The sequence below is a fragment of the Orbicella faveolata genome, unplaced genomic scaffold, assembly GCF_042242905.1.
Source record: "Orbicella faveolata isolate gen_17 unplaced genomic scaffold, um_ofav_v1 contig_48, whole genome shotgun sequence".
In the NCBI taxonomy this organism is placed as follows: Eukaryota; Metazoa; Cnidaria; class Anthozoa; order Scleractinia; family Merulinidae; genus Orbicella; species Orbicella faveolata.
Window position 1 is genome coordinate 11126083 of NW_028301578.1, and position 22867 is coordinate 11148949.

Consider the following 22867-nt stretch of genomic DNA (forward strand, 5'->3'; position numbering starts at 1 on the left):
CCTCCGGACGCATAATTCGTCTGATGCTCGTCTTTTACATCCAGACGGATGACCCGTCGCGGCCAAGACGCACTAAGGCAGATAGCTCGTCTTGACGTGTAATCGCTCTTGTGTCTGTATTTATACTGAGACGTATTACCAGACTGTACGCGCTAAAACTCTCGCCCAAGTCCGTCTAGACGGAATGTGTCTCAAGTATAACAAAGAACCAACAACAGTGGATGTATCGCTAGTGGGCCTCATCTCGAAGTACGCTAGCTGCGAAATAGAGATCCATTGACGATGTTATTTAAAGCGACGATCATATATTGATCTTTCTGCGATAAGATATCTCTATACGATCTGCTATCGATTGATCCATGCATCTGTAGAATGCACAAGATCAAGCGCGTAGCCTCAGAGGCAACGATTGAAGATCGACTTTTGCGATCTTGCAATCGAGGCGAACAAGATGGCTGATTGGCGATGTTGCATCCATTGATTAATGATACAAGATCGCCAAACAACTCGAGATGAATTGTTTTGTGCATTAAGCAACGGGTTGACACCGAAACTTCACAAGAAGAGAGTAATCAAATTTCGAAAGAGATTACCGACTAATCAAAGTGTGAAATGAATAGCACAGTTTCTTTTAATACAACGAGAAAAAATAAAAGATCAATGACAGATACAGGCTAAAACAATGCGGTATTATGGAGTCGAACGAATGTCGAGTCACGGCCGCATTAATAGGTTGATATGAAAATGTGTAAGAAGGTCAAATTTAAAAGCGTGTAATAATTTTTACCCAGGCTTCGTTTAATACTTGCCTTAAATTACGGCCTAAAAATTACCGCACAGATATTCCATTCTCTTCCAATATATTTAATAATTAGGTTATGAGCTCTAGATTTCTATCACGCTTATTATTTTAGTATAAATTTACCAGTCGTTCAAAACTTTATCTAAATCCTCTTCACAGACACCTCAAAACGCAAAAACAAACAAGCGCCGCCATTTTGTTAACAAACGCACACTGCTGAGCTACTCGCTATCAACAACAGAATAGATCATAGAGAAGCCAGTCAGAACGGCATTCGAGATAGAACGCATACAAATATAAAGTACTTACTAGAATGATTTGCTCATGACTGCCGTTTACAGTTGCAGCTGACCGAAGTTATTTCTACACCAATCCGAAGGCAGCCGCAAAGAAACAATAAGTGATCAGATTTGGGGAAGCTCAGGAAAACGTGTAACCGGTAAAAACCTTTGCATGATATTACCGCTGTAACGAATGCTGTCAAACACGATACGTTAAATGCAATCTTTGTTACGATTGAGCCACTACGATCTAGCACTCGAGAAAAATTGCATGTTAATGACTGGTGGAGAAAAGAAAGCCTTGGCGCTGATCGGTTAACCAGGCTGCATTAGTGTTATTCAATACAAAACTAAAAGTAGACACAAAAAGTAATTTTAAATTTGCAGGCACTGGAAGATTGCTTCGTATTCCACAAATCTCTAATAATGCATTAGACACATGACTTGATATTACTGATAAACCGCTTCTATGCGGAATACCTCTGCAGGCGAGGTCAGTTCCACTCCAAGTTCCATTTTCTGTACATCCTCTAACCACTAAACCTTTCGCTTCAAATCCTTCCTTACAAGAAAACCTGCACACGGTGTTGTATAACATCTCTGTTGTATTGCATCCTACTAGCTCGCCATTAGACGGTGGTGATAAGGTCGGGCACGTGACAGCTAAATGGGTAGTAAATCAATGGTTTACACAACAGTTTCTGCATAGTTACATCGTGTTGGTGTCATGAAAGAACGTCAGAAAAGAAAGTGAGTAACGTGGCCGTCGTCAAGGTGATTGGGCCTCACGCAACCACGAAAGCGACGGTAACAAAAATGAAAGTGAATTAAATATGAATTAATATATTTTACTTACGAATCTCGCAATAATCTAAATTGATGAAATTTATAGCTATTGCCGTGAAAACTAAATCTTCCACTAAACAGAGCGGTTTTCTACTGAGTGTCGTAAAACCAAAATGTAACCAGTCACAAAGGATACAATCCAGGAATCGATCAAAACATAAAAAAAGGGTTGGACCACTTGACTTTTGAGGGAAGGTGGGTGATCTTGTAGAAACAATATGTTGCAAGCATAATTGTACAAAAACATTTATGCAGACGACCCTGCAAAAAAGAGTCATGCACCTCAAGTGAGTTGAAAAAAGTATGTTATATGGAGATATGAATATCATGCATACACACGTCTCGAGAAAAAAAATTTCTGAGTGCATGAAAGGGTTTAAAAATATTCGTGCCTGTTCACCTACCCCCACCCCCCGGCTCAAAAGTCAAATGGAACACCCTTAATTACAAATTTTTGTTTTGGTGAGTCACGAGTGGTTTTGGTTTCCACTTCTGATTTAAGCCAATCGTGAAGCTCGATCGTAGTAATCCTAACCAAGAACTTTTCGACACTCAAGTAAAATCCGCTCTAAGTAAACGAATTCTTTAATACAAACTAAACGGTAAATACCTGTGTAGACGGGGTTGGTTCCACTCCATGTTCCATTTTCTGTACATCTTCTGATCATCGAACCCGACGCCTCAGATCCTTCATTACAAGAAAATCTGCACACGGTGTTGTACAACATCTCTGTTGTATTGCATCCCAATAGCTCCTCATTGGTTGGTATTGATAGCGTCGGACACGTGACAACTAAATGGAAAACACATGTAAATGAATGATTAATTAATTGCATGATTGGCGAGTCACATCGTGTTGTTGCCGCCAAACAATGTCAGGAAACAAAGTGCAACACAGCCACTGTCAAGATGATCTGTAGTGACCTTAAAGTCGATTAAAAATGAATAAACATTTTAGTTACGGCGAAGCTCGCAAAAATCTAATGTAAGTTTATCTAACGCATCTATTGCTGAAAAATCTCTACAGAGTTTATTTACTTTTTTGCTATGCAGGCAGAGGCTCTTTGAGCTTCCTAGAAAGAATGTATTCTAGCAGGATGATCAGACATAAAGCTAGCTCTTCTTCGAAAAGACTGGTGCCCATCAAACACACCGTGAACAGAAGACCACCTGCCCCCGGAAAAACTCCCATAAAACTGCCCTCTGCTTGTTCTGCCCCATACGTGAAGACCTCAAGTTTAACCACACCTCGTCCTGCCCGTACTCAAAAAGCAATCCACAACGATCTATTACACATTCTCCACGTCCTACACATGGAAATACGCATATCTGAATGGTCGTCTCATTGTTGCTTATTCGCTGATAAATCTTGATTACGCGCATTTTTGCATTTTGCATTGCAAAATTGCTTTGGAATTTTAGCTTAAAAAGTCTTCAATTGCAGGCTTTAAACTACTCTCTTGTGATAGTCTATACTTAAACAATTACACTATTAGTTCTCGTTTTCAATGAGTAATAGTGCACCCGCCCGCTTCTCTTTGAGCATCGCAATTAGAAAACTTGGGGTAGTAGTCTATTTGTTAGTTATTTCATCCTCCCTTGCACGTATTTTGGCAAGAAAACTCTCCACCACTCCAAAGTCCATTCTGCTGGCATCCTCGTACGCTAGAACCAATGGCTTTATAGCCGTCAATGCACGAGAATCTACAGATAGTGTCGTTTGGATACTCTGATGAATTCCCAGTGCAACCATATCGCACCCTATTAAGGGGTGAAGGCAGTGAAGGGCAAGTGACGACTTAAAAACAAGACAATAATTAAAAAGAGCCAATGGGCCTTTTGTAACAAATGGTCACGTGGTAGAGAATCTGCAATAGGTCATTTTCGTATTCCCGGCATTGGACTGGAACTAGCTTGCAATGGAGGCTCATGCGGGGGAATATCATTAAAAAGAGATGAATGTCATTTGCATTTGAAAAGACTCCCCGCATTAGCCTCAGTTGCAAGGTAGCTCCAGTCCAGTACCGAATATACGAAAATGGTCTATTCTGAATGTCAAAACATGGCTTAGGCGGGATGCAAAATGAGAGTGAAAATTGAACGTAGCTTGTCATAAAAGATGCTAGCTTTTGTACCATGTGACCGTATTTGTAAAAGATCCATTTCTTTGCACTTTGTTAACTGATGGAATAAGGCATGCACTTTCGACTATCGAAGCTATTTAGTCAGAGTCAAAGAAATATAGACTGACTGATGTTCTTAACAATTAAGCAATCCTCAAGAAACAATTAAACCCTAAGGGTGGCACTTATTTTGTGGAGAGAAGATCATAACAATCAGAATTTGCGCAATTATCGCAGAGTTTTAGGAACATACTTTGACAAGTGAAGTCTTGTCCGCTCCAAGTTCCATTGTGTTGACATCTCCTTGCTTGAGACCCAGACTCTATAAAGCCATCATTACACGAGAACTGACAGACAGTATCATAATACATTGTTGCATTCCCTGGACATCCAAGTCTTGTACCATTGGACGGTGCAGGTAATGCTGGGCAAGTGACCACTGCAATGTGAAATGATGTAGTAAGTGGTAATTATAATCTTCGTGGAAGGGGCGGTGGTCACTGGATCGAGCTGTCCAGGCTCGAGCCCAGACCGGGGACCCTATATTGTGTTATTGGGCTAGACACTTAACTCTGACAGCGCCTCTCTCCACCCAGGTGTATAAATGGGTACCGGCGAACTTAATGTTGGGGGTAACCCCGCGATGGACTACAATACCAGCCAGGGGGAGTAGAAATACTTTTAGTAGCTTCGTACTACGGAAACCAGGATTAGCTCTGGTTCCATTGGCCACCTGGCTCGTTTACAGACTTTATTAAAATCTTCATTGCAGTACATACTTTGACAACTGAAATCTTGTCCACTCCAAGTTCCATTGTGTTGACATCTCCTTGCTTGAGACCCAGACCCTATATAGCCATCATTACACGAGAACTGACAGACAGTATCATAATACATTGTTGCATTCCATGGACATCCAAGTCTTGCACCATTGGACGGCGCAGGCAGCGCTGGACACTTGTTCACTGCAGTATGAAATTAGGATAAGAAGCAAGTTAAACTACAATACGAAAGTTTAAAAAGTCTCGCATTGGGTCAATAATGATAAAGCCTTCTTTTTAAATGTGCAGTCGCGTGGCAACTTTTATGTAAAGATATTTGTTATATTTTTCCCGCTACAGTGGGCCCATTCATTGGCTAGTTCATGGTCACATGACATCTAACAATGAAACTGTTTCCCGCAAAGTGCCATGAGCGGGCAACATTGCGAAAACTATGACGTCAGACAGGAAACAGTTCACTGTTACCGCGAATGTTGACCGCTGTTGCATGTCATTTGTCAATAATGTGATTATTTGTTTTCCACCAGTTTGACCTATTTGTTTTGCTGTATAACAAATCACTTGATGACTTGAGATTCTCGGGAAACAAAATTCATTGTTCCCCTCGGGACCAGTCATTAAGTGCTAACTCTATAACTGTATTGGGAGAATTCGCATAAGTCTATAAGTTGTTTAGTTTTCGAGTTTACCTTCACATCTGGGTATTGTATTGTTCCACACTCCAGGATGTTGGTTGCCAGGAGCAACACACGTGACTGTTGACGAGCCATTCAAACGATAGCCAATTGCACAAGAAAAATTACATTGTGCTCCATAATGATTATCACAGGTGCTCATGCGCAGTGGACCTCCTGGGTTTACCGTCAGGGACGTGCAATTGATAACTAGTAAGGAAAAATGGAAAGAGCTTAAAACTTTTATTTCTCGTAAAAATAATTTTGGTACATATATAAATTTAAGAATGCTAATATAACCCTTAAGAATGCTGATATATTTACTCTTTATAATATAAGTTGTGGTATCTCCTTCTAACAATGAATCAAATATCAACCGCCTGTATTCTTTTAAGTATTATTTCATAAATCGTTCTGCAATATATACCATGCTCTCCCTAGTTGATGACGACGTTGATTCTCATCCGCCTCTGTCCTTGACAGCGTACTGCTATTATATTGAGAATATGGATACCAATCACTCTTGGTAAATAAAGAGTTGATTATGACGGATTCCGTATATTGTGTGTGAAAAGAATTCTCTGAAAACTCACGCATAAAGAGGTTAAGTGGATTTTTATATAGATAACGAAAGCTCGTTTTACTTTTCTTGTTGTTGGACGAAACATAAAGAGCTGACATGCAACTCAGTGGATTAATTACAATAGCCTTTTCTTGTCTCGAGATTTTGGTACCACAACAAGTTACTATCTTGAAGAGGTTAAGTGTACTTTTAGACAGCAAAAGCTATCTTTTATGTATATAACGTAAAAAGCTGACAAGCTACGGCATAATGTATTAATTGCGGTAATCTCTTCTTGTCACGAGATTTTGGTACCAGAGCAAGTTACTAGCCTTTCGCTCATATTCGGTCCATAAACTTATGATATCTGCTGTTTTTGTTCTATCACCGATAGTCAGGAGATGTAGTCATTACTTAAATCCTTATTGGAATACGTTTTGCATACTTTGGCAAGTGAAGTCTCTTCCACTCCAAGTTCCATTGTGTTGACATCTCCTTGCTTGGAACCCAGACCCTATATAGCCATCATTACACGAGAACTGACAGACAGTATCATTGTACATTGTTGCATTCTCTGGGCATTCAAATTTTATTCCATTGGATGGTACAGTCAGCGTTGGACAATTGTACGCTGCAGTGCGAAAAAAGAGCACAAAGATTATTTAAAAGAACAGTTGACCCTGCCGTGAGTAGAAGCAACTGTGCATTTGGTTAAGTGTCCGAAAGAATCCTTCTTTTGGAGGAGGCAAGGAATTTATGAATGCTGTAAGAGATCTCAATTTGTGATGTACAGTTTTCTATGATACACTGTTCGTAATAATTTTAAAATTTAAGACTGTTTATTGTTTATAGTTGATATAGTTAGAATGTTAGTCATTAATTGATCATGTAATTTTTTTTTGATATTTTTTAGATATTTTTCTCGGCATATTAGCATGACTGTATTGCTAGGGGCCTAATCAGCTTCATCAACTCGAGTTGAAATAAAGTTACTTGATTACTTACTTACTAACTTACTTACTCACTTACTTACTTACGAGCTTACTTACTTACTCACTTACTACTTGTTTTCGTTACCAAAGGCTGCGTATCCATGTAGTGCCACTTAGGATTTGAATAAGGTATTTCCGAGCTTCCTTTTCCCTCTGTATCAAAATGTGGCTATGTGCAAAACCATTCATGCGCAAATGCGTGTGGCCTACAGGTTTTGCACGAGGACTCGTTTTGAAATTGAGGCAAAAGGAACATTGGAAATGGCCCATTAAGAATTTTTGTATCGCCTACGGTGTTCAGAGCAGAAAGCCAATGTTGATATCCATCAAGGTATTTTTCAAGATCGCATTTAAAGAAATTGAGAAATGCCGCCCTATATATACTTTGCTGATGGTTTAGATGAGTGTGGCGTATATTCTTGAAAATTTCTTTATAGATGGATTAATGTATTTGTCAGTTAGGCGCATAGTTTGAATTTTTCGAAGAGCAGCCCCGCCACATTTATATGTAGGCCCCCTCCACCCCCCCCCCCCTTCCCTTCCCTCGGCTCAAGAGTCTAATGCGTTAAGCGGTCAGTTTCGACAGTCATCTTTTCTCCAAAAGAATACTATTAATTCAAGCATCAATTTAACCTGTTTCGTAGCAGCAAAAACGTGTTAAATCATAACTGTAACTTGATGTTTTGGCTACTGTCTGAAATAATTAAAAAAATCCTGAGAAACGTACCTGCGATTCCGTTACCACAATACCGAGCTGGGCAGTAGTACGTCCCCGGTAACTCGTACACGAAATACTCACCACAGTTCTTTATTCTGATATTTTGATACCAGTTACAACAGATGTTTGAGTATGAAGAACAGACACTTCGAGTAACCACACCTTCAGCGACTGTCGGGTGTGCACCAGAAAGCCAACCTGGATAGTGAGTACCGCAGTGACGTTCGGGAACACATGTATCCGCCATCCGATCTCCAGCAGCTCCTTGGAAACGATACCAACCTGGTACCAGGTCATCCCTATCGCATCTATAATTGCTGGCGTTGATCACTAGGTGTCCTTGAGCGCGGTCTGCTTCACTCAGGACTGTGTAATTGTTACACCCATCCACTATTAGTAAGGACACATCAGTTGGCTACAGTAAAGACAAAACTGCGTTTCTTAACCGGACAGCAGTAACAAATAACAAAACCGAGTGAGTCAAGATTGATAAAGAACTGGGTACAATGTCTAAAAACTACTTAAGAGGGATTACCTTGGGTATAAGGCCTATATGGGGGATTCACTCTCTTTCCTTGATAATCCCTTGGTCAAGATTGATAAATGCTTGGCAAGCAGGAGAGTTTCAAAAAATGTCCTGATGCATGGATATGGTGATTAAATGCTGGAGGAGTACCTTGCGGTAAACTAGCTTTCCATCCAGTGGGGAGTGGAGATCTATAAATAATTGTAGTCTGAGAAACCGAAGATGAACGTCGTTCTGATGGGCCACCATGTTTGCACACACACTTTCGCAATTTCTTAAGTAAACATGCTAAGCTCTAGGGATTTGAATTTCAACCGACTAGTCATTCCAGTGTGTTTTAATTAAGGTACCTTTTAAGGCCCCATTTATGTGGTCTCGGGTACCCAAGACAACTCTCCCCCTGCGGCAACTTTATCGAGCGTTGATATGTGAAAACATAGCCCTTGTAGGCCAAGTCAAAGTTGACCCTGCATTATTATTCATAACCCTTCTTGAACAATGAAGTTGGCAAAGATCCCTCTTTCTTTGCGTTTCCCTCGGTCATTCGATCACGGTGGGTTTTGCGGAGTTAAATTTCACTTCTTTGATACGAATTTCTGTTTTAAATCCTAAATTTAGGCATTTCGTGACATTCGCCACGCCAAGAGTTGTCCCGGTTAGGCGACCAAAGGCATTTTTTTGAAGAAAAGTTGTCCCGCTTACCAGGGTTACTTACCCTCTGAGGCGAGACAACTCGCTCCCCCGAGTTGTCTCGCCCCCTGGGACGGTTTTGCGATCCTAATGTAAACCCTTGGTTAAATTTTGAAAAGAAAAGAGCTAAAAGCTACCTCAGCCAGGGTAAATCAGGGGAGGGTTGTTTCGAGTACCCGAGACCATACAAATTGGGTCCAAGAGGAAGAAAAAGAATAGGCCCTTTGCACGATCCGGTCACATGGTACGGAATTAATTACGCTGGGACGCAAGTTACACAGTGGGTCCTTCAAAACAAAGGAAAGTCGCGCCGGACTGGTGCGAGTTCCTTTGTTTTGGAAATCCCACTGTGTAACTTGCGTCCCAGCGTAATTAATTCCGTACCATGTGACCGGATCGTGCAAAGGGTTTATTCCAGTGACACGCTACTTTTTTTTCATTTGCTGCAGTACAAACAGGTGTGATATCGACGTCCCCACGTGGCCGGAAGTTAATTACTTGCATTTGGTGACTACAGTGACCTTAAGCAAACCACTACGGCAACGACAACGAGAACACCACCAAACGAAAGGCTTAATAAGCAGAACAATGGCTGTGCACGTCTCAGCCGTCCTCCGCAAAACAGCAACGTGAAAGGTCTAAGTTCTGCATATTTTAGAGGACGCGAAAGACGGCGGCTAATTTTTTGTATTGTTAATGGCAATGAACTCTGGCATTACATATTTAGTTTGAGCAACTTCTGCTATTGATAGGCGCACTGAACAGAACTAAACAACTGCGAAATTCCAGCGTAAAATATAGATGCACTTTTTAATAGGCGTTGTCCTCCGGGTCGCCTTCGTCATTGCTTAAGCTCCCCAATTTTTGTTTCACTCTGAACGACAATGCTCAGGGAGAGAGACACTAGAGAGTACGTAAGTTGTCCACTGTTGGGGTTGAGAGAGTACATTTGGTGCCTTTTAATGAGAGAATGACAAGAGAAAAATACCGTGTTTCGTAGAAATAATTAAAGCAGATATTTAGAGAGCAAGCCACATCAGCCTTAGGTGGTTTTCACGCGGGTCCTCTATCCCGTTCGAATTGGAATTTGGAGATGTTAGTTTTTATGGAAAGAGGAAAACCGGTGAACCCAGAGAAAAACCATCGGAGCAAGTCGAGAACAAACAACAAACTCAGCCCACATATGCCACCGGGCTGGAATCGAACCCGGGCCGGCGAGCTCTCTCACCGCTGCGCCATCCCTGCTCCCCAATATAAATGTTGGATGTTAATGATAACAAACTAGAGGATAGGAAAAATTGAAATATTTTTACTAATACGGTAAGAATTGCGTAACATGGAAGCTTCTGTACGCATATTTTACGTATTGCCAGTAAGAATTATGCTCACATTGATAAGATACAGCCTTACTGTCATTCGGAGGGCTTCAGAGCCACCTTAAATTCGAAAAGTTAAGATGGCACTGAAATACTTCTATAAAATTTTTTAAATTTTGTTTAATGATTGATGATGATGACTGCTTGATGACTGATTGTTGACTGACACACTCAAAGAAGCAAACAAGGCAACTTACCTGCGCTGCCGTTACCACAGTAACGAAGATCGCAATCAGGTGGCTTTTGTAACTCATACACGAAGAAAGCTCCACAGTTCCTGACTCTAATATTGTTACTCCAGTAACAGCAGTCGTTTGACCAATACCAGTAATAATAATTGTGATAACAGACTCTACGAGTTACCACACCTTCAACGACTGTCGGATGTGAGCCATTAAGCCAACCTGAAGCGGTAGTACCGCAGTGATTTTCGGGAACACATTTGTCCGCCATCCGATCTCCGGCGGCTCCTTGGAAACGATACCAACCTGGTACCAGGTCATTCCTATCGCATCTATAACTGCTGTTGATCACTATGTGTCCTTGAGCGCGGTCTGCTTCACTCAGGACTGTGTAATTGCTACATCCATCCACTGTCAGTAAGGACACATTAGTTGGCTACAGTAAACGACAAAACTGCCTTTCTTAACTGAGCAGTAGTGACAAATAACAAAACCGAGTCAGACACAAGTAATAAATGTACGGCACGCAGGAGAGTTAAAAAAGAAATATCCTGATGAAGGGGTGTAGCGAATAAATTCTAGAGGAGTAACTTGCAGTTAACTAGCTTTCCATCCAGGGGGGAGTGGAGATCTATAAATAACTGTAATCTTAGAAACCGGAGGACGTCGACCTGATGGGCCTCCATGTTTGCACGCAGACTTTCTCGAATCTCTAAAGCAAACACGCTAAGCTCTAGGATTTGGATTTAACCCAGCTAGTTATTCTAGGGTGTTTTTCGGTGTCGGAGTTTCTTAAGAGTCACTGACTGGAAATATCGACAATGGCTGGCCAGCTTAGAAAAATCGAAAATCCTGAAACTTTGCCCAAAGAACGCTTTTAGGGAGCCACTTTCGAAAGTATTATTCCGATTTTCTTAGAATTTAAAGTCTTTGAGAAGTTTGCAAAAAACGAAAATATAGCTTTTTGCCTCATTAAATATGCAAAAAATATCTGGAAAATTGACAAAGTTCTCCGTATTCGCATTGAAATAATTTACAAAACTAGAACAGTCTTACTCTATTTTTCAAGAAAACTTGCTTCGTCCTAAGTCTGGCTGGATCACGTTAATAAAACTTCTTCGTTTCGTTTCGTGTATTTAACTGATCCGTTTTCCATCGAGATCAAAATCGAGGCACATGCTAAAATTTACTTTAAAAGACTAGTCTCCATTCGAACATTTTCAGACTAATCGAGTGTATATACGCGGGAAAGACAAACCCTGCAGTGTCTCTATTATAAGCAAGTGTCTAAACCTCAATGATCTAGTAATTCCACTTGGAGCTAACTGAAAATAAATATTACGTGACGCCAGTCACGCAATACATGTAGCATGTTTGAACTTATATTTTGGGCTTTGTCTGTAGTTTTATGTACCTTGCGTGGAATAATGAAACAATGTTGTAATAACGACATGGATCAACTCTCGTTTTGTATATTTCCCACAAAGCAAGGCCCACAGATGGAACAAAAACAGACTAGAGTGCTCAACAATAGAGTTCTCTGAACATACCGCATTATGCAAATTTGAGAAGAGACTGTCGCGATCTTTTGCATTTTACCTGTGTGAACCTCGATTGCCCAGAAATTTTTTTTCCATATTATTATAGTAGAAACGACACTCTTTTGCACAGTACTTGTTTTAGTTCCATATTGGACATACCAAGATGCGTTTTAAGCCCGTAAAACTACGCAATTTTTGCCGTTTTCATACGGGCTTTAGAAGGCAATTCTTCAACGGTCGACGGAATCCTTCAAAATGCTTGAAAAATTTAAAACTTCCTATTGTTAGAAAGCAGAAAAGTAAAACTCTTATGCTAAGTTTACCCCGAGTTCTAGTTTTGTAAATTGTTTCAATGCAAATACCGAGAACTTCGTCAATTTTCCAGATATTTTTTGCATATTTAATGAGGCAAAAAGCTATATTTTCGTTTTTTGCAAATTTCTCGAAGACTTTAAATTCTAAGAAAATCGGAATAATACTTTCGAAAGTGGCTCCCTAAAAGCGTTCTTTAGGCAAAGTTTTAGGATTTTCGATTTTTCCAACCTGGCCAGCCATTCTCCATATTTTCAGTCAGTGACTCTTAATTTGCATTTGGTCATTATTGTCTCAATACAACGACAATCGAAAGCGTGGAATAGAAACGCTTTTCGCTTTCTTACAAGAAAGCTAAGTTTTGGGTGAAATTTTCATGGAAGCCGCTGTTGAGGTTAAGAGAGTGAATAAAAAGGGCAAAATACCGTGTTTCGTAGTAATAATGATGAAGGCAGATATATGTTGGTTGTTCATGATAAAGAACTAGAGGATAGGCATGATTTTGATATTTCTACAAATACGGTAAGAATTGCGTAACATGGAAGTTTCTCTAGACGCACATGTTACGTAAAACCAATCAGATTGATAAGATACAGCTTTATTGTCATCCAGAAGCGTTCGAGCCACCTTACACTCGAAAAGTTAAGATGGCACTGAACCACCGCCGGAGAATGCTTTTAAACTTTGTTTGATGATTGATGATGATGATTGCTTCATGACTGATTGTTGACTGACACACTTTCAAAAGCAAACAAGGCAACTTACCTGCGCCACTGGCGTTACCACAATAACGAAGATCGCAAACAGGAGGCTTTTGTAACTCATACACGAAGAAAGCTCCACAGTTCCTGACTCTTATATTGTTACTCCGGTAACAGCAGTTGGTTGACCCGTACCAGTAATTATGCCAGTAATCATAACAGACTTTACGAGTGACCACACCTTCAGCGACTGTCGGGTGTGTGCCATTGAGCCAACCTGGATGCTGAGTACCGCAGTAATTCGTGGGAACACATTTGTCCGCCATCTGATTTCCGGCAGCTCCTTGGAAACGATACCAACCTGGTACCAGGTCATCCCTATCGCATCTATAATTGCTGGAGTTGATCACTAGGTGTCCTTGAGCGCGGTCTGCTTCACTCAGGACTGTGTAATTGTTACACCCATCCACTGTAAGTAAGGACACATCAGTTGACTACAGTAACGGCAATACTGCATTTCTTAACGAGCAGAGTGACAAATAACTAGAACAAAATGAGTGATGAGTGAAAATGACAAAAGCGGGTATCTTGGATTGCTCACATTGTTCAATACGTTTTCTTCAGCACGGTCTGCTTCACTCAGAACTGTGTAATTTTTACACTCAGTTTACGGAGCCAACCTCGCATCAAAGTCCCGGATTATGCCTGGGGCAGGGATTAACGCTCTTGATTTAAGTGACACACTATGAGGAAGTGTTGCAATATCGAATTTGACAAAGCGCGTTTTAATTAATGCTTTAAAAGAAATTGAAATTGCCGAAATAAATCTGCAAGTTAAGTTATAGATGTATCGCCGAATGTAAACGATCGAGCATCTTTACAACACGATACACTCTTGGCTTGAATCCTGACTTGATGGAAAGAAGTCTCGCTGGAAATTTTGTTCGGTGAACATATGAAAAAAATTACTTGAAAATACTGTAAAGTATTAATAAGATATTTCACTCCTCTCATGAGCATGTTCCCCCAAAATGAAATCGAATTCGTTGACCATTCGTCGAATAGACAAATCAAAATTTCTCTTTTTCTTTCGGTGGAATCTAGCCGACGGTAGAAAACCACTAAACTCAGTGCAGTTGTAACCATTTACTAATAATTGTTACTTACCATTTACAGATGAGGTTATTGTTGGTTTCACAGTTGATGCAATCGTTGGGTCCACGCCGGTCTCAGTGGTTGATATGGGTGCTGTAGTGACTTGCGGTGTCTTTACTGACTGTGACGCTGAGTGCGTTGAAGCAGACGTAAATAATACTGCAATGGAGTATCCCACATTTACTGTTGGTGTTGTTACGTAAGGCAATGACACATCAGTTGTGCGGCTGGCCGATACCACATTGATTGTGTCACTTGACCATTTCAGAGTGTTTCCCGTGCTGGACGTCTCCGTACTTATTTCGCCGCTGGGCGATCCCACATTTAGTGTTGCAGCGGACGATTTAACAAATGTTGTTGCCGCGGACGATGCCACACTTACTGCAGCGGTGCTGTGACCTACAAAGAACGTGTGATTGAAAGAACGGTGCTTTCGACAATAGAATAACTTAACGGAAATGAGAAGGAGGGAGTCATACTCCGGGTTAAAGCTCAATAATTGTACGAGTCAAACGAACGAGCACGAATGAATATACAGATTATTAATCGTTTGCCCGCGAAAGCATGGAAGCAAGAAAGGACATGGAAGTGCTGACCCAAAATTATAAACGAGGGTCGCTACTTTCGTTACTTTCGAACAAAGTTGATCGATAAATCCGATGAAATCGACAAAATCGATCAGTTTGAAATTACGCCAGTGTGTAAGTATCGAGCTTTATCGATTGATCGATAACAGCGATAACACTTAAAATCAATTTATCGATTGATATCGAGTTATCGAGTGGTTTTCCGATATGGATTCTTATCGATTGACTATCTCGGGTTAGTTAGGTTAGTTGAATTGCGAATAAACTTATCAATTCTTGGAATCGAGAAATGAAAATATCTCTTTTTCGGGTGGAATCTAGCCAACAGTACTACACCACTGAACTTAGTGCAGTTGTTACCAGTCACTCATAACTATATGTGCATACTTACCATTTATAGAAGAGGTTATTGTTGGTTTCACTGTTGATGCAATCGTTGCTTCCACGCTGGTCTCAGCGGTTGAGATGGGTGCTGTGGTGATTTGCGGTGTGTTTACCCACTGTGATGACTGCAACGCCGCAGACGTAAATTCTGCGATGGACGATTCCACATTTACAGTTCGTGCTGTTACGTAAGACAATGGCACATCTATTGTGCCGGTGGGCGATACCACATTGATTGCACTGGACGATTCCAGAGTGCTTGCTGCACTGGACGACTCCGCACTTATTTCGCCGCTGGGTGATCCCACATTTGGGGTTGCACTGGACGATGCCACACTTACTGCAGCGGTGCTGTGACCTACAAAGAATGTGTGATATTAAAAGAACAGTGCTTTCGGTAATAGGATATCCTAACGGAAATGAGAAGGAGGGTGTCACAGTCCTGGTAAAAGCGCAATAATTGTACTAGTCAAACGAATAAGCATGAATGAAAATACACAATATTTAAGAAATGGTAAGGGTGCAGCGTGCAACTATCGAGTTATATATGCAGGCGGGAGGTTGTAATATAGCGCGCGCGCTGGTCCTATCTAATTCCTACTGAGCCATCATGGTAAAAATCTTTATGTATGCACGGCTGTGCTCAATAAAATGACGTGTGTAATTTCAATTTAGCTACAAAATTTCCGTCGAATTTAGTGCAAGTTCCTTTTGTTTAGGTTTCAGGGCTTCAACGGGATTCGAACCCGTTCACTTTCATCTACTACCGCAGTTCAAATATGAATTATTTCATATATACTTCACATCATTTCACTCACGGGAAGATATGAACTCAATTAATTGACCTCGCTCCCAATGTGTGGCTTCATAGCTCAGTTGGTAGAGCATCGCACCGGTATCGCGGAGGTCACGGGTTCGAATCCCGTTGAAGCCCTGATTTTTTTTTTTTTTTTTTTTTTTTTTTTCAGGCTTCTTCTTTCCAGTTGCTTAAATTGGAAAATTTACTGCGATGATCATACTTCACTTTCATCTACTACCGCAGTTCAAATATGAATTATTTCATATATACTTCACAGAAGAGGTTATTGTTGGTTTCACTGGTGATGCAATCGTTGCTTCCGCGCCGGTCTCAGTGGTTGAGATGGGTGCTGTACTGACTTGCGGCGTGTGTACCCACTGTGGCGCGGACTGGAACGCCGCAGACGTAAATTCTGCGGTGGACGATTCCACATTTACTGTTCGTGTTGTTACGAAAGACAATGGCACGTCTATTGCGCTCCTGGACGATACCACACTGGTTGTTGTACCGGACGATTCCGGAGTGTTTCCTGTGCTGGACGACTCCCTTCTTATTTCGCCGCTCGGCGATACCATACTGATTGTTGCACTGGACGATTCCGGAGTGTTTCCCGTGGTGGACGACTCCCTTCTTATTTCGACACTGGGCGATCCCACATTTAGTGTTGCACCGGAGGATTCCACAAATGTTGTTGCACTGGACGATGCCACACTTACCACAGCGGTGCTCTGACCTACAAAGAGTGTGCGATTGAATAGAAGAATGCTTTTGGTAATAGAATAACCTCACGGAAAAGAGAAGGAGAGAGTAAAAGCGTGATTACTGTGTCATCCCTGATGGGTCAAACAACAAGCTAGTACAGGCGATACTCTCCTTGCGACCACTCTCGTAAGAAACCAGCTTTAACTACGACCACCCTTGCGAAACCCCGCTTGAATTGTGACTTACACTTTGTAATGAAAAGCTCTCGTAAGCGACTGCGATCACTTTTGGAAATACCCAACTAGACTTTTCCTTCGTTTTTAAACTCTTGTAACCGACCACCCAGTGTCCTTTACATATAAATCAACAACAGCTAGCTTTATTTGCATAACCATAAATACATGCAGAGTTGCAAAAGCTTTTGCAAACTAAAACTAAAACAGGAAAGATTATCTGAACATATAACAAGATTATAATATAGCAATCAAGTTACTGACATCGGCTTGAATTGAAAGAAGAACATTACGTAGATTAAAGCAAAATTAAATAAATTTTGCTAACATTTTAACGAAACTGCACACTGCGCTAATGGTTCTTGACTAGGTAATAATTGAACGTAAATTTAAGTCCTGTCTCTATCAGATAGAAAGACACTCATTAAACATTTTTTTTAAATTTATTTCTTTTATGAATCATTAATGAGTTTCTGAAGCTCTTGTAGGCCACCACCCACTGTTGTTTTACCGTGCGGTTGCTTTCGAGGGTTCATTCTTGTAAGCGACCAATTCTAGTCACGACCATTTTCTTGAATTTCCGAGGTGGTCGTTTGCGAGAGCTTCGACTGTATTAAAATGCAGAATATTAATCGTTTGCTCGCGAAAGCAAGGAAGCTAGAAAGGGCATGCAAGAGGTAAAACCCAAAGCTATCAATCAGGATCGGTTAAGTTAAGCACTTTACGGTAGCCTGTCAATAGAATGTTCTGTTTTTATCTAAGATATTTTTACCAGCGTTTATTAAATTGCCATTGTGGACTTCACAATGGCCACTTATAGCGCAGACAACCGCAGGCAACTTAGTGCAGTTGTTGCGTACGTCTTCCAAATGCTTTCCCAAGTTGGAATATGTTCCGAGGTGTTGGATGGTGCAACAGGGTGGCAAAGGTATATTGCGTTGATATGTTGAGTGCGTTTGCCATATGGCCTTGAGGGTTTTAGTCTCTTAAATGTATCGTGCTCAGTTATTAACAAATTCAATTAATTATGCAGCCAGATGTCGGGTGCCCATGAACGGCAACTTAATTAAATATAAAGTCATGAATGATCTATCTTCACGACTAAAGCAATTGAGTACACGAGTTTTTGTCGGGCGTTATTTTGCTGTTGTTTTAGTTGTGTACATTATCGGTCAAGTCATTATATCTTTCTCCGCAGTTTAAGATTTAACAACCTTGATATATTCATTTGCAATGTAATTAAAGTTGTTGCGAGGTAAAGCGTGACCAATATACACCTGGAATCTCTAAAATGCTTTCTTGTTTGCCTTGAAGAACTGAGTTATTTGAACACACCACTGTCTTGTACAAGAGCGTTTCGTGAAAAAGCAGTGGTAGTTGTAAGAAAGGTGGTGCTGTGTTTTTCAGTAAAGATGATCACGAATTCTATTTCCTGTTTGTATTGTCTGGATGGGAGTGATATATTCTACATTATTTACATTGTTTGCATTGTTTGTATCTTTGCTAGCGTCTCCCTTTTCAACGAAGTCTTTTCTGCTTGTGGATGCCTTGTCAGCAGTACTCATTGTCAACGTAACAATAGGCCAAATAATATGTAACTAACCCTTGGGACAAAATGGCTTAGATCTGATCGGTTAGTCGACAGTGTATAAGAAAATATATCCACTTTTGTCAAGCCTGCTTCCTCAAAATGTAGAGTGTGCACCACAGCACAAATTCTCCTTAGCTCTCAATCCCGGTTGACAACTTCTCCCGCCTCCCCCACCCCCCAACGCCCCTAAAACACTCACAATAAGTCATTTACGAGTTACCTTTTGGCTCTGTGTCAAGACAAGTCTTCGTGCGAAACCATTCATATGAAAATGTGTTTAGCCTACAGGTTCATTTGCATGCAAATCAAACTCATTTGAAAGATTTTGCACGAGAACTGGCCGTTTGAAATAGAAGCACAAGGTAACTCAGAAATGGCCTTTTCTATAAACGAAATTTAACTTGAACGGGGGTGCGTTACACTGCGGCTTACCAATAGAGGGGAAACTGTGGGGCAGCACCACGCTACGTTAAAATAGTACAGACATTGTTGCTTACATCTTTAAGCAAAATCTTGGTTGGTGCAACAGGGACCGACAGGGCGACGAAAGTATCTTGTGCTGATATGTTGCATGCGTTTGTGCTGGCCTTGAGGAGTTTTACTATCTTGAATATATCGTGCTTATTAGCAAATTTAATTAATTATGCGCCCAGATGTCGTGTGTTATAGCCCATGAACAGCAACGTAATTAAATACAAAGGCATGGATGGTCTATCTACACGACTAAAGCAAATGTATACATAAATTTTTTTCGGGCGTTATTTTCACTTCTGGTTTATTTGTGTAAATTATCATCCATGTTATTATATCTTTCTCCGTAGTTTAAGATAGAACAACTTTGATATATTCACTTGCAATGTAATTAAAGGTATTTTTAATCTTTGTATTCTTTCTACCGAGTCTAGGGTCTACGTTAAAATATGCCCAGGGCAACGCTAACAACTGAATAATAACTAACAACAGATTCCAATTCAAAAAGTCTTAGAAACAGATAGTCCAGCATTTAGAGAATATTTTACGTGCCAACCTTAACGAGGGTCGTTAAGTTCGGCTCTTTACGCTGGCTATAGTTAGGAGATGTCAATATGTTTTTTTTTTTTTTCCCTAAGATATTGTTGTCAGCGTGAATTAAATTACCATTGTGGACTTCACGATAACCACTAAGGCCTAGACAAACGCAGGCAACATGTTGCAAATATTGTTGCGTACATGAACATCGTTCAATCGTTTCCCAAGTTGGAATATGTTGCTAGATGTTGGTTCAGTGGTGAAAAAGGCTGGCAAAGGTGTGCTCTGTTGATATGTTGCGTGTGTTTGTCCTGGCCTTGGGGGTTTACTCTCTTAAATGGACCGTGCTTATTAGCAGATTCAACTGATTATGCGCCCAAATGTCGTGTGTTATGGCCCATGAAGGGCAACGTAATATATTGTTAAGTCTTAACGATCAAAGCAATTATGTACACAACTTAACTGTTTCTAGAAGTTCAGTGACTGGGGGAGCTGCAGTAACAAACATTAAATAGCAGATAGAGCAAGACAAGGCATTTTACCACTGCCGTCATATTGACGATTCCTAATTAAAGTAATTTTCATTGCTATCATACATGAACAGCCATTCTCTTAAAAAGGCACATTTCGTGCTGGCATATACAAGGTAATTTACGAGAACCGCATATACGCGCATTTTAGCACGCGTATACATGGGTCCTTGTAGGACGCATATATTTGGGCATTTATTTCGCATATCCCCGCGCTTGAATTTACGCAAATGTGTGGCCCTTTAAAAATGCGTATATACGCGATCTAAACGGTCGTATATAAGAGCTTAAAGCCCATACATAACGTATGTAAACAAGTATACGCGGCAGAAAAACCCGCGTATACCCTGTCGTAATTTTGAAACGAATGGCCAACCATAGAAATTTGCAAAATTTGAGGAGTATTTTAAGAATTAACCCGAGGCTGAGATTTTGAAAAGAATATAATTTTGTTCGTGAAAAATTTGTTCATGTTAATACAACTCAATTATACGTTTTTAACTAAGCCGTATAGAATTCTTTTTTTTCTCTGAACGACAAAACTAGACAAAAAGCAACAAAAACAGCACTAGCCATATGTTCGATGCCAATAACATTTCTGCATATGTGTGTGATATCTGGCTGTAATGCCTGGGCGCTGGCTCCCTGCGGCCAAAATTAGTTTAACGCCTTTCAGACACCAAATACATTCGAAAACTAATATTTCATACGCTATAATCTAAGAAAATTTACCTAAAACAGGCATAAAAATAAGAATATTCAGCCTCGGCCGAGAAAAAAAAAATTCTTACATAAAAAAAAGATTGTATTCACTTGCAATGTAATTTAAGTTGTGTTTTCTTTGTCTTCTCTCTACCGAGCCTAAGGTCATACTTTCGTCATCGTTGCAGAAACTAAAAGAACCTACGTACAGTTAACTTATAATTCATTATGGAGAGAACATTAAAGAAGGAAAATGACTCAACTTTCGATATCAGACACTTGCCATGAGAAAGAAAAAGTATCACGAACAATATGAAAATGAATCTCAGAATTTATCATGAGACAAGGCCCCATCCGAGCGTCATGGGAATGAATTGCAGTTTAACGTAAGTTTTTAACACAGATTTGCAGAAAATTGTGGTAACTAACTCAGTTTTTCAAGAAATCACATCATATTGAAGCAGAGCGTTGAGAAACCAAAACAAAAGGTTCTGTAGACATCCGTTGAACAGTCCTACTGACTATTGCGCAGCATAAAGTAGGACTAGTGGTAGTCCAGGTTTGCCATCGTTTAACACATTTGAGATTACGAAATAAGGATGGATGAATATAAATCAGACCTTCCTCCAAACCTTACTCTGTGTCTGGACTTTACTTCACTTAGTTCAAAAGAGGAGGGATTCAATCTTTAAAACATGTCGAGATTGCATAACACAACACTTCAACAATGCAAAATTAGACGCCTTAAAAGCAAAGCTAAAAGTATGACATACGTTTACTACCTTTCACTAGGCAAAGCGAGAAGCACAACACAGTGAAGGTTTTCATTTCTCTCCTTATCCTAACCATTCAATAGTATCTTGATTAAAACAGAACGCTTAAGCGAAAAATACCACCGACCGCTCGACTCAGTCAAACTGTGCACCGCTTGATTGACAACTTGTTGTTCGTGTCAAGCAAAGCGTGACCAATATACTCTTGGATCTCTAAAACGCTTTCTTGTTTGCCGTGAAGAATCGAATTATTTGAACACACTACTGCCTTGTAAAAGAACGTTCCGTGGGAAAGCAGGAAAAAAGTATTTTTAAAAAAGAGTTTATCCTTCAGTGGTAGGTGTGAGGAGTGTTTCTCAATAAAGATGATCGCGAATTCTATTTCCTGCTTCTATTGTCTGGATGGGAGCGACATATTCTATATTGTTTACTTTTCTTGCATCTTTGCTAGCGTTTCCCTTTTCAATGAAGTCTTTCCTGCTTGTGGATGTGTTTTCAGCAGTGTTCATTGTCAACATACCAATGGGCCAAATTGTGTGTAACTACCTCTCTGAACAAAATGGCTTAGATCTGATTGGTTGATAGACACTGTATGAAAATATGTAACCACTTTGAAATGGCCATGTCAGGCTCAAACAGAGAGCATCAAGCTGGTGTTAAGCCTACTTCCAGAGGCGATAACGACTGTTTTATCCTCAAAGGCAAGCTTTAACATGAGAGTGCACCAGAGCACAAATTTTCCTCTCCGCTCAATCCCAGTTTGACAACTTCTTTCGCCTCCCCCCACCGACCCCACTCAAACAATTTATCAGTTTGCACGTGCCTAGAGGACACATTTTGGAATCACAATAGAGGGCACACAATAGCTAAAGTGTCAAGCGTTACACACCGAAATCTGGTGGGTAGGAAAAAATCGCGTGAAAAGTAACATAAGGTGTCTGTTATATACACGAACGGTAACTTCAACTGGGGCGTGAAACGGGTGTCTGGAAAACCCGAATAGCGAATAGCGAATAGTCGCGAATAGCGAACAGCGAATAGTCCCGAATAGTGAATAGCGAATAGTACGAATAGTGGCGGACAGGCTCGAATAGTGGCAAATAGTTGCAAATTAGTGGCAAATCGTAGCAGATAGGATACCCAGTATCTCGCAGTCAACCTCGCAGCAACGCAGGACGGGATTTCCCGCTAAAAAGAACAGACGCTTCTCAGGACAAAAGGTGTTTCTAAACGTAATTTCTTCTGTTTTAACTGCTCGAAAAGCGTAAATACGTCTTTATTAGGTTATCCTTGTG

General features: G+C 40.5%; 3 protein-coding genes across 4 annotated transcripts in view; all 3 read right to left on the reverse strand.

Annotated features, from left to right (window-relative positions):
• Nucleotides 1-22867, reverse strand: part of LOC149096518 (uncharacterized) — an 86185-nt gene that overhangs the window by 26476 nt on the left and 36842 nt on the right. The window lies entirely within an intron of this gene.
• On the reverse strand, nucleotides 829-7563 carry LOC149096519 (P-selectin-like). Of its 2 annotated transcripts, none has more exons than XM_089280705.1 (6): nucleotides 6516-7563; nucleotides 5524-5718; nucleotides 4832-5017; nucleotides 4306-4491; nucleotides 2540-2722; nucleotides 829-1746 (listed from the first exon to the last, which is right to left on the reverse strand). In XM_089280705.1, the coding sequence occupies exons 1-6, from the start codon at nucleotides 6631-6633 to the stop codon at nucleotides 1358-1360; spliced, it is 1257 nt and encodes a 418-aa protein (XP_089136831.1). In that variant the 5' UTR covers nucleotides 6634-7563; the 3' UTR covers nucleotides 829-1357. The 2 variants fall into 2 exon arrangements, with proteins under 2 accessions (XP_089136831.1, XP_089136832.1); XM_089280706.1 differs by lacking the exon at nucleotides 6516-7563 and adding an exon at nucleotides 5936-5982.
• Nucleotides 7616-22867, reverse strand: part of LOC149096520 (uncharacterized) — a 42569-nt gene continuing 27317 nt past the window's right edge. The window contains exons 2-4 of the mRNA XM_089280697.1: nucleotides 13173-13577; nucleotides 10570-10965; nucleotides 7616-8170 (exon numbers count right to left, since the gene is read on the reverse strand). Coding sequence (XP_089136823.1) covers nucleotides 7725-8170; nucleotides 10570-10965; nucleotides 13173-13577 — 1247 coding nt within the window. The 3' untranslated portion in view covers nucleotides 7616-7724. The remainder of the gene's footprint in view (nucleotides 8171-10569; nucleotides 10966-13172; nucleotides 13578-22867) is intronic.